This window comes from Mus caroli, chromosome 4, assembly GCF_900094665.2.
Source record: "Mus caroli chromosome 4, CAROLI_EIJ_v1.1, whole genome shotgun sequence".
NCBI classification, from domain to species: domain Eukaryota; kingdom Metazoa; phylum Chordata; class Mammalia; order Rodentia; family Muridae; genus Mus; species Mus caroli.
The window spans coordinates 11,736,760-11,753,802 of record NC_034573.1 but is presented as its reverse complement, the minus strand read 5'-3'; the positions used below and the strand labels follow the sequence as shown (position 1 = coordinate 11,753,802).

The following is a 17,043-nucleotide window of genomic DNA, read 5'->3' as shown; positions in this document are numbered from 1 at the left end:
ATGGAGATCCACCTTCCTCTGCTTTCCCAGTGCTGAAATTAAGGCATGGGCCAATGTTCTGCTAGGATGAGTTCTTTTAAAAAATGCAGACTCCAACCAACATTCTTAAAGAGAATTTCTTTTAAAGACATAAACATACAGGTGTAACTGCTCCCCTCTGCCCACCGATAATCACGGCTTAACGGAGATGGGTGGAGGCGTTGTAGAAGCAGAACAGCAGGTGATCAATCACTGGACAGTGTCCACCCTCACCTTTTAACTTTGGATAAATACCAAGTAGGATGCACTCCCTATGCTGAATTGTCCTGACTGCCAATGGACTCAAAGACACCTGGAGAGACTCAAAACATCTTTTCTGGCCCTGTCCCTTTCCCCACATGTCTCTGCATGGCTGAGTGAGGCCTTGCAGAGTCCGGGGAATGGTGGAGCCGCGCTCTTTAAGAAGGGCGGCTGAACCCGGCCAGGGGGAGCGCCAGGCGAGCGGTCGGAGCACCTAAGGTTTATGGGAGTCTCTGGGTGGCCGCGATGCGGGGGCCGAGGCCAGACGCATCCGAGACAGTGCGAGGACGTGAGCTCAGGTAGGTTCTCGCGGCCGGACTTCCCTGAGACCCGCAGGGTCCGAGGTAGAAGCCTCCCCTCTTCGGCTCCGCAATCCCAAGAGCGGGCACCGAGAACGCAACCCAAGCCCCGAGCCTAGGCCTCGTGAGGACCCGGACCGCAGCGCCGTGGCTGTGCGCATCCCTTTCCGTGGACCCGCCCCTCGCCGCGACTCCACCAATCGACGGCCTCGTCCACGCGCCGCACCTGGTGGGCGGAGCCGCGCGTCGCCGTCGCAGCGCCCGGTCCCGCCCCCAGCGCGGCGCTCATCACTCGCTGCGCCGCCCTGCCGCCGGCGGGAGGAGCGGAAGCCGCTGGCCGGGGACAGACTCCCGCGCCTGTGAGCCCCGGTGCAGGCAGAGCGCGCGCCGGGACCAGCCCGCGGTCGGCCCTCCGGGAGGACGGCAGCCGCTCTCCATGCCTGTGTGGTGCTGCCGCTGCTCCCTGGCCGGTCATTTCAGGTGACTTTCCCCCCGGGATGGGTCGGAGCTGGCTCTGCAGCGTGTGCTCCTCGGCCGCCGCCCGCTGGGCCGGCGCTGCTCGGAGCTCCGTGGACCCCGCTCTTTTCTTGTCCCCTCTTCTTGTTCCTGGACCGCGCGGGTCACAGGACGGCGAGAGTGGCTAGGCCGGCGGTGAGTCGGTTACATGTAAATGGTAAATTTGAAAATCTGTGAAGAGCCTCCTTTGAATTTTTGATCTTTTAAAAATCTAATAACATAAGTTACTGGCTTGAAGGGAAGTGGAGAAGAATGTGTCATGTAGTGACAGTGGGTCGTGACTTACTAAGGTATGAGTGATGTAAAGCCACGTTAGAATGGAGAAATTTGGAAAGTGGCAGTTTTATACTCAAATTATGATGAAAGTTTCTTTCGGTGAGAAAAACAATAGTTTTAAAGATGAATGAACGTATGTTCTAGATCCAGAACAATTGACCAACACTTCGGGGAATTACAGAAAAAGATCAAAAGTACAAGAAACTGGATGGGATGAAATGTTACGTTTAGTAAGGACTCCAGGACCTGGCTTTTCATGTATGAATGTTACAGAATAAACTGATAAAGACTTGTTTAATAGAGGCTCATAGAATTTAGGTGAACCATTAACTTGGGTGGAAAGGATATTAATATCATTTCTAAAAATACTAACATTGCTTTCTTTACTAATGTGAGCCACGTCACAGTATTTGTGACTGTCATCAATACAAATCACAGAGCTTATTTTATGTGATATAGATAAATGTTGTGTGTATTTAGTAACCTTCACAGAAGAGGTTGAAAAAGAATGTGAGATGCAGAGAAAGCAGACTCCTGCTGTAATAGCAACGACCTAGGTCTGCCCAACCTTTTGAGTTTGTAAGGAGACTTTAAATTCTAGATCTAAAAAAGTTTTATGCCAAAGACTGCTGGATACTATGTTCTAGACAGATTGTGTGTACTTACACACTATCCACTTTGAGTATTATAAAAAGCAGGTTGGAGTGAAAATTTGAAGCCTCTTGGGAAGCTATTTCTTTTAGAAAATAACCCTCTGAAAGTCTCCTGACACCTTTGGGGTACTGTTGAGTGGTAAGGGGAGAGCTTGGAATTCTAACTCTGAGCCTATGTGGTAAATACCATCCATCCTCTTATCTCTGTGCAAAGTCATTTAGGGGAGGGAGTGAAAAGTATTTGCTACAGTTTAGTGTTGGGAGAGAAGAAACCCTGTTTGCTACATTATTATAGTTAAATGTATCATCATTAGAAGACTACTTAAGAGTCATATACTGCTTCCTTGTCTTCCATCATTCATTCAGCAGCCTCAAGTAGCATTCATGTGTGAGTGCATCTCCATAAATGTTGGCCAGGCTGATGTCCAGATGGGAAATGCCTACTGGCAGCTCTACTGCCAGGAAAATGGCATCTAACCTGATGGCCATATGCCAAGTGACATGATCATTGGGGAAGAGATGACTCTTTGAGGACCTCCTTCAGTGAGACAGGCACTAGCAAGCATGTGCCTTGGGCAGTGATCATAGACCTGGAATGCATAGCTATCGATGAATTGCACACTGGTACCTACTGCCAGCTTTTCTACCCTGAGCAGCTCAGCTCATCACAGGCAAGGAAGATGCTGCCTATAACTGTGCCTCTGGCAACTACACCATTGGCAAGGATATCATTAATCTTGTCTTGACAGAACTCTCAAACTGGCTGACCAGTGTACAGATCTTCAGGGTTTCTCCGTTTTCCATGGCTTTGGCAGGGGATCAGGCTGTGAGTTCATCTCCCTGCTGATGGAGTGGCTCTCTATTGGTTATGAAAAGAAGTTGAAGCTGGAGTTCTACATTACTCAACCCCCCAAAGTTTTCACTGCTGTAGTTGAGCCCTACAATTCCATCCTCACCACCCACACCACCCTGGATGGAGCACACTGATTGTACCTTCATGGTAGATAATGGGGCCATCTGTGACATCTGTTATAGAAATCTCAACATTGAACACCCAATTTACACTAACTTAAATAGGATGATAGGTCAGACTGTCTTCTGTCACTGCTTCCCTCAGATTTGATGGGACCTTGAATGTTGACCTGACAGAATTCCAGACCAATCTTGTGCCCTGTCCTGGAATCTACATCCTCTGACCACTATGCTCCTACCATTTTTGCTTAGAAAGCCTACTACAAGAATTTTTTTATAGCAGAGATGACCAATGTCTGCTTTTAGTCAGCCAACTAGATAGTGATTCGTTGGCATCGTAAATACATGGCCTATTGTACGGCAGAGATGTGGTCCCCAAAGATGTCAGTGCTGCCATTACCATTAAGACCAAGTGTACCATCCAGTTTGTGGACTCGTGCCCCACTCACTTTTAAGATTGGCATTAGTTACCAGCCCCCCACAGTGTATCTGGCCAACAGAGCTGTGTTTATGCTTAGCAACACCACAGCCATTGCTGAGGCCTGGGCTTGCCTAGATCACAAGTTTGATCTTACAAATGCAGAGCATGCCTTCATGTAGTGTTATGTTGGTGAGGGCATGGAGGAGGGGGAGTTCTCGGAGGCCCATGAGGATATGGCTGCCCTAGAGAAGGATTATGAGGAAATTGGTGTGGATTCTGTTGAGGAGAGAGGGTGAGGAAGAAGCTGAATACTAAATTAAATTTCACAAAGATGCAACTTTTACAAGGAGGTTTATTCTGTTTCAACTGAGAATGTTGTGGTCTGGGCTTACAGTTACTGACTTTAAACATGAATAATACAAGCTGTCCATTTCACTGATGGGTTTTAAATAAAATATTCCATCTTAAAAACAAAGCAAAACAAAACAAATAGAAATCTAATAATACTAGTTGCTATTAAGGCAGATTTTTTGTTTTGTTTTGTTTTAAGAGCCAGGAAAGGTTGGTGTCTCTTAACAACTTTGTATTACTCTGTGGTAGTGTATTGTATACTTAATGTAACTTTGTACTGTCCTAGGGTAGAGCATTAGATAGTGTAGCGTTGTACTATCCTGGGTAGTGTATTGTATGGTCAATGTAACTTTGTACTACCTGGGGTAGCCTATTAAGTTCTCTAAATGAACAGAACTGATGGAATGGTTATTAAAGGAATGTAGTAGATTGGCTTACATGGTCCAGCTAGTTCAACAAAGGCTGTTTCAGGCTGGATAAGTGGAGGATCTGATAACTGCTCAGTCCATGGAGCTGGATATCTCAGCACTCCCAGGCTGGGACTGGAGTCCTGGAAGATTCTGGAGAACCGCCACTGCTGGTGTCTATGGTGAACACCCTGAAGGGGCTGGTTCTTTTATTTCATTTTATTTTTTTTTAAGATTCATTTATTTATTATATTTAAGTACACTGTAGCTGTCTTCAGACACCCCAGAAGAGGGCATCCGATCTCATTACGGATGATTGTGAGCCATTATGTGGTTTCTGGGATTTGAACTCAGGACCTTTGGAAGAGCAGTCAGTGCTCTTAACCACTGAGCATCTCTCCAGCCCGAAGAAGCTGGTTCTAAGATCAGTGAAGGAATGTTTCAGCAACAGGATAGTAGAGGAACTTGCCAGCAAAATGAAGACAAACAGGGTAGAAAGCAAATTTCCTTCCATGTTCTTTTATCAGGTCTTCTAGTAGAAGGTGTGGCCTACAATTAAGATACGTTTTCATGCTTCAAATAATCTGATCTAGAAAATTCCTCAGACTAAGTCACATTGACAATAGAAATGAGCTATCAAAGGCAGGATGGAGCCTCTCTCTCAAGGTTCCATTTATCAGCCCTCTGGGATAAACAATTTCGCCTTAGTCCTGTGAAATAACATCTGTCATTTAGAAAGTCCTAATAAACACAGCTAATATGTACGGTATTAACCCTTCCAGACATTGAAATTGTTGATGAGAGATGAAAGGTAATTTGAGGATTCTGTTTTGAAGTAATCTAAAAATAACAGTATTAATTGAGTTCAGAGGATACTACAGTTTTTGACTGAATGACAGAATACTGAAACTAGTTTCTAGAGATGCAGTTGGTAAATAAGGATTGGAAGTCAACATTAAGGTCTTATTTCTTTTATGCAAAAGGACCAGTGTTTGTGCTTTTTGTGTCCTTAAAATGTCTGACACTATTTATGACTAGATCTGTGTGTAAAAAAATTTTTTTTCCTGAAGAGAGTTTCTCTGTGTAGCCCAGGCTGTCCTAGAACTCACTCTGTGGTACACCAGGCTCACTTCAAACTCAGAGATCCATCTGTCTCTGCCTCCTGACTGCTGGGATTAAAGATGTGCATCATCAGCTCCTGGCTGAGGAAAAAAAAAAAAAGTAGAGAGGAAACAAGTTCTTCTTAGGCACCCCAAAAGAACTACAAAATCTCATCTGTCATTGTCTTTGAAGAAGCTATGTGTTTGTGTGCGTGTGCGCGGGGACGCACAATGCACTTAGAAACTATCCACTATATTTTCTAGATGAAGTCACTCTTTTTTATTTTCCCGAGACAAGATTTCTCTCACTGACCTTAAGCTTGCTAAGAAGACTGGACGGGCTGGCTATTGAGCTCCAGGGAGTGGACATAGTGATTAGTCTTTTTGTGTGGTTTCTGGTGACTGAACTCAGGTCCTGATGCAGGCAGGTACTCTACCAACTGAGCTACTTCCCTAGCCCTGAAAACAGTTTACTCAGTAGTTAATGTGCTTTTAAGATATTAATATAAGATAAATAGCTACTTCAGACTCGTGGACTTACATGATATACAATTGAAAGCATTATGCAACTCATGAATATTTTATTGCCTACATACAATATAAGAATGAATTGGATTTTATAAAACCTATATTAACTATACTTTCACCTTTTTTTTTTTAAAGAGACTATAGTGACTCTGAAACTGAAGGAGAGATTTTTAATTCTTTTGTGCAATATTTTGGTGACAATTTGGGGCCAAAAGTTAAAGGGATGCCATTAGTTGAAGAAACGTCTTTACTTGAAGATTCATCAGTGACTTTGCCTATGGTAATAATTGGTAAGTTATTATACTTTGTTTCTTTTTCTTTTTTCTTTTTAAAGATTTACTTATTTATTATATGTAACTATGCTATAGCTGTTTTCAGACACACCAGAAGAGGGCATCCGATCTCATTACAGATGGTTGTGAGTTACCATGTGGTTGCTGGGATTTGAACTCAGGACCTTTGGAAGAGCAGTTAGTACTCTCAACCACTGAGCCAACTCTCCAGCCCCTATATTTTGTTTCTTAAAGCTAGTTACTGCTCTTATTGCTTCTGTAATTCTAAGGTTCTTCCATTCTATTGAAAAGGCTCCACTTATTAAAATAGTAGCAGTTTGAATGCTCCCAGCTCAAACGATTGGTATGTATCTAAGGTGATGTATATGTTACCTTGATCTGATCATTATTGTATATGTGCATTAAAATGCCACACTTTGCCTCACAAATATGTACAACTACTATGTGCTAATTAGTAAGTATCTTTAAAGGACAAAAATAAAAGGAGACGCTTCTGTGAATGGAGGCAGGTAATAAAGGACAGAATTATAATGAAGTTTTAAGGTGTTAGATATGTTGAAGTAACCATTCAGGTCTTTGGAGAAAGATTGGCTTATATGATTACAGAGTCAATTTGGGATGTAATAGCTTTTCACTGAATTACTGATGATAGATATTAAGATGACCATTGTTATTAGAGTTCTGTGCAGGTTACTCTGTGTATATTATTATTGTATTTGAACCCTATAGCTCTGTTGTATTGACTAGGCACGTGTAGACAGACTTAAAACTAAATGACAACTGTAAGTTAGTAACTTGAGCCATTTATTATAGTGTTTTGCAGTAAGATTTATAATTCCCTAAATTATAATAACCATTTGTATCCTTTGTATCACCTCAACAGATAGGTTATACAGCTACTAAAATTCAACAATTGAGATTTTTAAAACTGTGGATAATTAGATTTATTTAACTACCTGCCATTTATATTTTCCATCTAATACTCAAGCTTGAGGAAGACAGGCAAGACATGTTTTAAGACTGCATTGTGGTGGCTATTTGCCTTTCTAATTGCCTTTCTTGAATTGTTTATTGGAATTGCATTAAGTTTACAAATCAGGTTAAGAACAACTAGCAATAATGTTTCGTCTTCCTATCTCTGAAGACGGAGTATCCTCCTATCTATGTGGGCTTTTTAACATTTATTTCTTTAGCCAGAATTGCTCTTCTTTATGGATATAACCGTATGAATTGGTTTTAAAATATCTTTAAGGTTCTTTTTTTACACATTTATTTTGTTTGTATACTGACTTAATGCGTATGAGTATGTGTGTGTGTATGCCACAGTACATGTGTGGAGGTCAGAGGACAATTTGCAAAAATTGCTTCTCCTTCCAGTGTCAGTTCCAGACATTTTACTCAGATTGCTAAGAACGGTGGCAAGTGTATTTACCTGCTGAGCTGTCTATCCTGCTATTGGCTAATTTTTGATTCCACATCAATTATAATAAAGAAGTAGCTTACGAAAATATGTATTTCTCAAGAACAGGTCATCCTAGACAGCTAGTTTGGAAATCAGTAGCATAGAGTGGAAGCTTTAAGTAGATAAGATTCTGAAAAAGAGAAGGCAGAGGTCAGCTATGAGTGCCAGGTTTTAGTTGATGGGAGGAGGAGCAGAAAGGGGAAGCCAGCCAATAAGCAGACCAACTTACATCACTTTGCTTTTTAAAAAAAATAGGAAATGGACCTTCAGGAATATGCCTTTCGTATATGCTGTCAGGCTACAGACCGTATTTATCATCGGAAGCAATACATCCAAATACAATCTTACATAGTAAACTAGAAGAAGCAAGACATCTCTCCATTGTGGATCAGGTATTCTTTGTTACATGTTTTATAAAACATTTTAATGCTGAAATGATTAACTTTATTTATGTATTTCTTTGTTGTAAATCCTTCATTCTAAATAATGCATTTAGTTTTATAAATACATTCTGATGTTGTATTAAACTATACTGAAGTTTTGAGCAAAAATTTCTAGTTTCCTAGTAGAGCTTTAAAAAATTTTATATGGCTTTGAGTGCATGTTGATATGAGAACATGAGTGTGTGCATGTGTGTAGGCTGCACGTTAACTTGGGTGTTGTTTCTCAGGAACTGTCTATAATGGTTTTTGAAATGAGGTTTCTGGTAGGTAGGCCTTAATCTCCCCTCAGCTAGGCTGCCTAGCCAGTGATCTGGAGAAGTCTCCCATCTTCACCTCCACGTTGCTGTGATTATAGGCATGGGCCACCATGCCTGGCTTTTAAAATGTGGTTCTAGTGATGAGACTCGGGTCGTCATGCTTGTGAGGAAAGCATGCTCTTGACTGAGCCGTCTTTGCTGCCCTACTGGTGAGGGCTTAGTGTGTGCTCTATGCTGAAATCCATTTGGGAAGAGCTACTTTTTACATCCCAGTTGACATCTGTATGCCAAAGGCATCTTCAACACCCATAAGGATTTTTAATTAAAAAGCAAAAAGCCTTTTTTTTTAGATCTAAACCTTGCCTACATTTATTTTGCTGAGGAATCTAGTATGAATGAACTCAAGGAAAATACATGTTCTCTAACTCGCTCTTAGAGGCTGCTGAGTTGGCATGTCCTTCATCAACGTAGTTGTCTTGTTTTTTTTCAAACTCACATTTTTTTTTCCTTTGGTTCAGGACTTAGAATACCTGTCTGAGGGTCTTGAGGGGCGATCGTCCAATCCAGTGGCAGTCCTTTTTGACACCCTTCTTCACCCAGATGCTGACTTCGGATATGAGTCCCCATCCATTCTGCACTGGAAATTGGAACAACATCATTATATCCCTCACTTAGTTCTTGGTAAGGGCCCGCCTGGTGGGGCATGGCATGTAAGTATATATTTGCATTTTAGTGTATATTAAGGGATTTATTATATATTGCTCTAATAAAACCAACTTGATTTTTGTTTTATTTTGTTTTCAAGATAGGATTTCTCTGCATAGCCCTTGCTGTCCTAGATTTCACTTTATAGATCAGGCTGGCCTCAAACTCAGAGTTCCACCTGCCTCTGGTCCTAGGTTTGAGATTAAAGGCATATGCCACCATATGGGCTTCCAGCTTGATTCTACTTTTTTTGGGGGGGGGGGGGGGGCGGGCGTAAGGGGTTGTTTTGTTTGTTTGGTTTTCAAGGCAGTGCTTCTCTGTATATCTGACTGTACTAGAAACTCATTTTGTAGACCAGTCTGGCCTTGATTTCAGAGTTCCATCTGCCTTGCCTTAAGTGCTGGTACTAAAGGTGTGCACCAACATGAACATTTTATTTCTGTGTTTTGTTAAGCATACATTAGCTATAGGTAGTTAAGCCAGATTTTTATTAATGTTGTAGTCTTTGAATAAGCATATCTATACTAACCTATACAAATTGTATAGAAAAAAAGAGAACACTTTTCATAGTAAATAAAATTTCAATAATTTAAAGCTTAGAGAAGTCTCGCAGGGTAATTTAAAAATCAGTATCTTATTTCCATGTATTTTCTTTCTCTTTTTGTAATAGATATATTTATATCTTTTTTCTGTGTATAAGTGTTCTGTCTGCATGTATGTCAGTGCACTGTATGGATGCTTGGTGCCTACAGAAATTAGAAGAGGGCTACTTCAGATGCTCTGAACTGGTATTACTGATTGTTGTGAGCTGCCATGTAGGTGCTGGGAATCAAACCCTGCTCCTCTAGACGAGTTTGTGCTCTGAACCACTGAGCCATGTCTCTAGCCCGTATTTCCATGTATTGTTTTAAGATTTTAAAGAAAAAAATATTGTAAATGAAAGGTTTAATTTGAACAAAAGACATTTCTCCCTGATTCAGAGCCTGTAAAGTCTACGTTTGAACTTCATTTAATGACTGTTTAGTGTCTGTAGCAGCAAAGAGACACATGACCAAGGCAATTCTATAAAAGAAAGCATTTAATTGAGGCTTGCTTACAGTTTCGGCGGTTTCCTACATTATTATTGTGGTGAGGAGCGTGGTGGCGTGGAGGCAGAGTGCAGAAGAAAAGGCTGAGATCTACATTCATGCCCAGGAGGCAGGAAGAGAGAGTGAGTGAGTGACAGTGGCCCAGCCAGGGCTTTAAAACCTCCAGCCCACTCTCAGCTACATACCTCCTCCAAGGCCACATATCCCAATCCTTCCAAATAGTTAAAACCACTGCTGACTAAGGATGTATATGAGCCTATGGGGCCATTCTCACTCAAACTCACAGAGGTTTTCTTTCCTACATGTAACCGTTTGCCCTGTGCTGCTTCGCTTGCCCTGCAAACCTTGCTGTTTGCTGAAGATGCGATGAAATCTTCCAGCAGTGAACAGTATATGAAAATCTGCTTGTAGAGCTGCCTAGCAGGGAAACTTATTTATGCTTAGTACACACACACACACACACACACACACACACACACACACTAGTTTTTTAAAGTCCTGGCTGTTCTGGAACTCCCTCTGTAGACCAGGCTAGATAGATAGGCATTGATAGATATATTTTTAATCTCCTAGGCTGGCCCTAAACTCCAAGTGTAACAAATATGACTTTGAACTTCTGCTCTTCCTACCTTTACCTCCCAGATGTTGGAATTTCAGATGTGTCCCACTATGCCTAATTCATGAGGCCCTAGGGACAAAGCTCTGCATGCTAAGCAAGTATTCTGTCAACCAGACTAAAGCCCCAATCCCTTCAGAGATTGTGTGTCTGTGCGTGTATACAAGCAAGTGTTGTGTGTGTGATGTGTGATGTGTGTGTGTGATGTGTGTGTGTGTGTGTGATGTGTGTGTGTGTGTGTGTAAGAGTAAGCATCTGTGTCTCAAGTTCACGCTTATTCACCGTGTATCACATCCTTAGGATAAAACTGTCATAATCACAGAAGCACAGAATTGCGTAAGGCTTGGGTGTGCAGACACAATCTGATTCAGTAGAAGATTCTAAAGGCTCGGAGATAGTCTAAGAAGCTGTGGGAGACTTGACATGTTTAGAAATGTGCAACCTTGGAGTAGCCCAGACTTACAGAATACGTCATTTCTTACCCAGGGTTTAGTTTCTTTGAATTCCTGAATGAAACTGATGATGTTGTTCGTTATTCATCTGTCACATCGGTTTTTATTTTGCCTGGAATAGTTTCCCTTCCTAATGACACACTCCTCAAAACCCACTTGCATCTTTGAAGAAGTACCATTTCACAGACACTTGGACAATACTTGTGTCACATCGACCCCTTTCTGAATACTGCTGTCCCAGTGACAGCATGCTTAATAGATCAGATGGTCAAGTCAAGACTGGCATATATGACACCATGTGTTAAAAAATGACATGAGTAAATGTACTCAACTCTTACGCAGAGATGCATGGGACCCCGCCTGAAAAGTTTTGTCAGTGAGTGAATAAAAACCACTATAATATGTCCATTCTCAGTGCTGGGCTGTGAGAACAGAGGCATTGTCTAGAGTGCTGCTGAGATTGGTGGGGATGACGTAGGCCCTTGGCACTTAGCTCTTTTCTCTGTTTTGAGGGGAGCACAAGTAGCTTGAGAGGCTTATTTCTTTGATGGTAACATTAACCCCAATGCTGAGTCTGTTTCTCAGGCAACCACTGCTTATTTTCTATTTTTAGAAAGTGATTATGTTGTATTTAGCCTAGTCCAGATTTCAGAATTATAATTGATAGAGAAAAGCTGTTTTCCAATTTTTAAAAAATCTGTAAGGAAAAAAAAAAAAACGAAACAACAAAAAAAACACCATATTGAAAAAAACCAAAATTTTGGAAATTAGTGAACATTTTTCTTTTCTTTAAGAAATAAAAATGCTGATATGTTCGTTAACATGTAGATCTTAATTATAGATCACAGGCCAAAACTAGTGCTGTGATTTGTCTCAAAAATGTATGACTGTAAGTCATTTCAAACGGTGAAATACATGAAAGTTTTATTAGAATGGAATTTCCGAGGAAATACACTACAAATGAGAGAACGGAAGATGCTTGTATTTCTGAAGATGGGGTAACTCACTTAGTAGGATTACCTCTGGGTGCATGTATTTTCCTATTGTGTGATTGTTATTCTTCATGCCTGAAACTAAAATCCATAGTTTATATACCACTGTTTCTCTTGGACTCTTGTGAACATGTTTTATATAATCCAAATCTGTATATAAGTAAGATGTGCTTGCTTTCAAAAGGTAATACTGCTTCATTGTGCTTTTTTCAACTGTTTTAAACTAGAATATGGAAGGTTCTATGTTGACAATCAGCTTTGGAAATTGGATGGAGCTTCCTGGACTTCAATTTAAAGACTGGATATCTAGCAAACGAAGGTAAAGATCTATCTATATTAAAGTTTTTGGACGTATGAAAAAGGGACTGTTGAGAAATGTTCACAGTACCTGCGAATCCTGTGTTACACAAATAGAAATACACTTGCTAAATAAAACTCGTGTGAAGCAGTGATTATGAGCTAGTTTCCATTTAGGATGCTATAAAGCTGTGTGTACATAAAGGACTGTTTGCAGGGCCTTCCTGTTTATATTAACCTTATTAAACAGGATTTATATTTCATATTCAATTAGTTACTTTCTCATCTACCTATGCATTATTTCCCAAATGTGTCAGTTTTTCAATGAGGATGTGGCTTTATTTACTTATACTATGTATACTAAGTGTCTATATGCCTAAGATGGTTGGTTGGTTGGTTGGTTTGTATTGTTTGATTTGGTTTGGTTTAGTTTTGGCTTTTTTTTTTTTTTTTTTTTTTTGACAGAGACTCTTTACATAGCCTTGGCAGCTCTAGAACTCACTGTGAAGATCAGGCTGGCCTTGAACTCACAGAGATCTGTCTGCCTCTGCCAGGATTATTAAATCTGCTGGAATTAAAGGTGCATACCACCACACCCAGCACAGTGTTTATTTTTGAAGGGTAATAATACACTTACTATGATTTGTCACTTAAAATGATAAACTAAAACATGGACATGAAGGTCAATATTTAATTATTAGTACCTTAAGTAGGACTGAGTAATTTCTCATTGGAAGAATACAGGTCTTATTTTGGGGGAAGGTATATAAAATTCAAAAGGAGAAATGTAAAAATCCCTATCATTTTCAGGTTCATGTACAAACCAGATTTGAATAACTAATTACAGAGAATCTAATTTTACCACTAATGGCAGTATGTCAAAGCAGGAACTTAATCTTTGAATAGAGATGAAGTTTGTGTAATTGACATCATGCTAGGTAGCAACCATGTTTAATCCATAGAAATTTTCCTTAATTTTAAAAGATTTAAGAACATCAGTCTTAGATCTAGATCATCCTGGTGGTGCGCACAGTTAATCCCAGCATTTAGGAGATTGAGGCAGGCAGGTGGATCTCTGATGATTCATTTATTTGTATTTTATGTGCATTGGTGTTTTATCTACATATGTTGGTGTGAGGGTGTCCTCCTGGAACTAGAGTTATGGACAGTTGTGAACTGTCATGTAATGCAGAGTCTTCTGGACTCTGAGCATCAGTACTCCACTGCTAAGCCATTTCTTCAGCCCCAGATCTTCCTTCCTTCTGTCTTACTCTTTCTTATTCTCGGTCCTTTTTTCTCTTCTCTTCTCTTCTCTTCTCTTCTCTTCTCTTCTCTTCTCTTCTCTTCTCTTCTCTTCTCTTCTCTTCTCTTCTCTTCTCTTCCTTCTCTCCCTCCCTTCCTTTCTTTCTTTCTTTCTTTCTTTCTTTCTTTCTTTCTTTCTTTCTTTCTTTCTTTCTTTCTTTCTTTCTTTCTTGTATTTTGTTTGTTTGTTTGTTTTTGAGACAGAGTTTCTCTGTAGTCCTAGCTGACTTGGAACTTACTCTGTACACCAGGCTGGCCTTGAACTCACAGAGCTCTGCCTGCCTCTGCCTCCTGAGTGCTAGGATTAAGGCGTACACTAGCACCACTGTGCACTTGCCGCTTTTACAGAGGACCCAGGTTCAGTTCCCAACACATGGTGGTGGCTCACGACCACCCATTATTCCAGTAACAGGGAATGCAAAACCCTTCTGGGATGTTCATTTGCATCAGACCTGTATGTGCTACACATAGGTCCACCAGGAGAAAGACTCATACATGCATAATAAGTAAGTGGAACCAAAAGCTAAATCTTGAAACATGAAGAGGTTGAAAATTAAAGTTGCACAATCCGTCACATTGTTTGAGTTCATTTGGTAAGCAAGCAAAATAAATAGTTCAGCATATTCTTGGATTTGTTAAAGGGAAAGGTTTTCCTTGTTTTTTTTTTTTTTTTCTAAAAAGAAGCATAGATCTTTTTAATCAGAGAATTAAAGATATGTGCCTTAACTGTTGATTGTTGAGTCACATGTCCAGCCCATTAACAAATAGTAATTTGTTAATGATGTCATTTACGTAATTAGTTGTAAGATAAAATAGTCTGATTTTCAAATGTCTACATTTTAACCCATTTACTAATTGACAGTTTATCAAGCAGCCCCCAGTCACATGGTTTTTGATCCTGTAAAGAGTTTTGTTTCTTCTCATTTATACATTCATACATGATTTTATGAATTTATGTACTCATTTAAAATCTAGCAGCTATAAATGAGAGAAAACATTTGTTTTTTCAGATTGGCCAAATTCACTTAATATGGTTCTCTCTGGCACATCCGTTTTCCTGTTGCATGACTTTTTACTCATGTCTGGGGAGGGAGAGCCAGTGTTTTTCTATGCTGTGTTTTCTTTACCTGGACACTGAACTTGGTTCCAGAGCTTGGCTGTTGATTAGTGCTGTAGTAAGTATTGATGTGCCAGTATCTGTGATATGTTGACTTGAAACCCTTTGGGTAAATACCCATGCATAGTAAAACAGTATCATAGAAGAGCTGGTGTTCAGGTTTTGAGGACTCTCCACACAGATCTGCGATGTGACAAGACCAGTTTGAATTCTTTACAGCAACGCTCCCCTTTACCCACATCCTTAGTAGCATTTGTTTTGTGCTTTGCTAATGACTGCCAGTCTGACTAGGATAAGAAAGCATAAAAATAATTTTTATAAAACATGAGGACAATTTATAACTAACACAATTGTGGGAAAAACTAAGATATAGAAGCTTAGCAGATGAGAAAGTAATCAAGTGCTTCTCATAGGGTATTTCCCTTTTCGTATTACAGGAACTTAAAGGGGGACCGTGTCATGCCGGAGGAAATTGCTCGCTACTACAAGCACTACGTAAAGGTCATGGGCCTTCAGAAGAATTTCCGAGAGAATACTTACATAACCTCTGTATCAAGACTCTATAGAGACCAAGGTGATAATGGTAGTCAAGACAGAGATATTTCCACAAAGCATTTACAGAACCAGAAGTCAAAATTTATCAAGAGGAACTGGGAAATCCGAGGCTATCAGCGAATAGCAGGTGGTTCTCATGTTCCCTTTTGCCTCTTTGCTGAGAATGTAGCTCTTGCAACTGGGACTTTGGATTCTCCTGCCCATCTGGAAGTTGAAGGGGAAGAGTTTCCTTTTGTCTTTCATTCGATGCCTGAGTTTGGAGCTGCTATAAACAAAGGGAAGCTGTGTGGCAGAGTGGACCCAGTGCTGATTGTAGGTTCCGGCCTTACTGCCGCTGATGCAGTGCTCTGTGCCTATAACAATAATATCCCTGTGATCCACGTGTTTCGCAGACGAGTAACTGATCCAAGTTTAATTTTCAAACAGCTTCCCAAAAAGCTGTATCCTGAGTACCACAAAGTCTACCATATGATGTGCAGTCAGTCCTACTCTGCAGACTCAGGTCCTCTGTCTGATTATACCAGCTTTCCTGAGCACCGTGTGCTTTCCTTTAAGGCAGACATGAAATGCATTCTTCAAAGTGTCTCTGGATTGAAGAAAATATTTAAGCTGTCTGCAGCTGTAATCTTGATAGGTTCTCATCCTAACCTATCTTTTCTGAAGGAACAAGGGTGTTACCTAGGCCGTAACTCAAGCCAGCCAATTACATGCAAGGGTAACCCAGTGGAGGTTGATGCATACACCTATGAATGTGTTAAAGAAGCCAACCTTTTTGCTTTGGGCCCTTTGGTTGGAGATAATTTCGTTCGATTCTTAAAGGGAGGGGCATTGGGTGTTACTCGCTGTTTGGCTACAAGACAGAAGAAAAAGCAGCATTTGTTTGTTCAAAGAGGAGGAGGAGATGGGGTAGCTTAAAGTTCACAAGGAATTTAAATGGACACTTTACTATTAAAGATTTTTTTAACAGTGGTTTGCAGTGTATTGGCTTGAATTAACTGGGAGAGCCTCCAGCTGTCACTCTTCAAAAGTTAGCAAAGCTTGGTATCCCAAGTTGTATTCAAGTGTGTCGAAGGTGTCACTCTCAGATAAACCCAAACACTGCCAACTTGGTATAATCAATGCTTTCATTTAACTAGAACATTCTTTTCTAACTTGGCATTTATAAAGCTAGTTATTCAGACAGAAATCATACTTAATTCATACTGGGTCACCTTACTGCTTGAGATGGTCCAAGGGACAACAGCATAAGCTTCCTCTGTAGCTCATTAGGCATTTAGACTTAACTGCTCTTACACAGATCTCCAAGGGTTATATGTGTAGTCATTGACGTTTGAAGTCCACTGGTCTGAATGAAAATGGGCTATAAATACGTTTGGGTAGGATCGGAGGAAGCATTTGCAACTCAGGTTTTATTTATTTTGAAACTATCAGTTATATAAACCTAATTTATTATCAAATATGATGGTCTTTAAAAATATTTTTACAAGTTGAAATTTTGACAGATAGGTACTTGATATCTTTAACATCTCATAATTTAATATTTCAACAATGCTGACATCCAAGAACCCACTAAGATACTTTTTAGAGATTTATTCTGTTTAGCCATCATAACAGCTAATGAATCTGATTTGTAATTCAATAAATTGTGGATGGAACTACTTA

General features: G+C 40.3%; 1 protein-coding gene and 1 pseudogene across 1 annotated transcript; both read left to right on the top strand.

The window, feature by feature from the left end:
• Window positions 1-863: 863 nt before the first annotated feature.
• On the top strand, window positions 864-17,043 carry Osgin2 (oxidative stress induced growth inhibitor family member 2). Its single transcript, XM_021160260.2, has 6 exons — window positions 864-1,058; window positions 5,938-6,092; window positions 7,813-7,949; window positions 8,776-8,967; window positions 12,338-12,429; window positions 15,264-17,043. The coding sequence occupies exons 1-6, from the start codon at window positions 1,015-1,017 to the stop codon at window positions 16,294-16,296; spliced, it is 1,653 nt and encodes a 550-aa protein (XP_021015919.1). The 5' UTR covers window positions 864-1,014; the 3' UTR covers window positions 16,297-17,043.
• Window positions 2,408-3,712, top strand: LOC110292335 (annotated as a pseudogene).

Bases quoted from the DNA above. Each gene is read 5' to 3' on its own strand.
- Osgin2 (XM_021160260.2), top strand. From the start codon at position 1,015: ATGCCTGTGTGGTGCTGCCGCTGCTCCCTGGCCGGTCATTTCAG. The intron at 6,093-7,812 runs GTAAGTTATTAT...TAAAAAAAATAG, and splicing joins TTTGCCTATGGTAATAATTG to GAAATGGACCTTCAGGAATA. The intron at 12,430-15,263 runs GTAAAGATCTAT...TTCGTATTACAG, and splicing joins TGGATATCTAGCAAACGAAG to GAACTTAAAGGGGGACCGTG.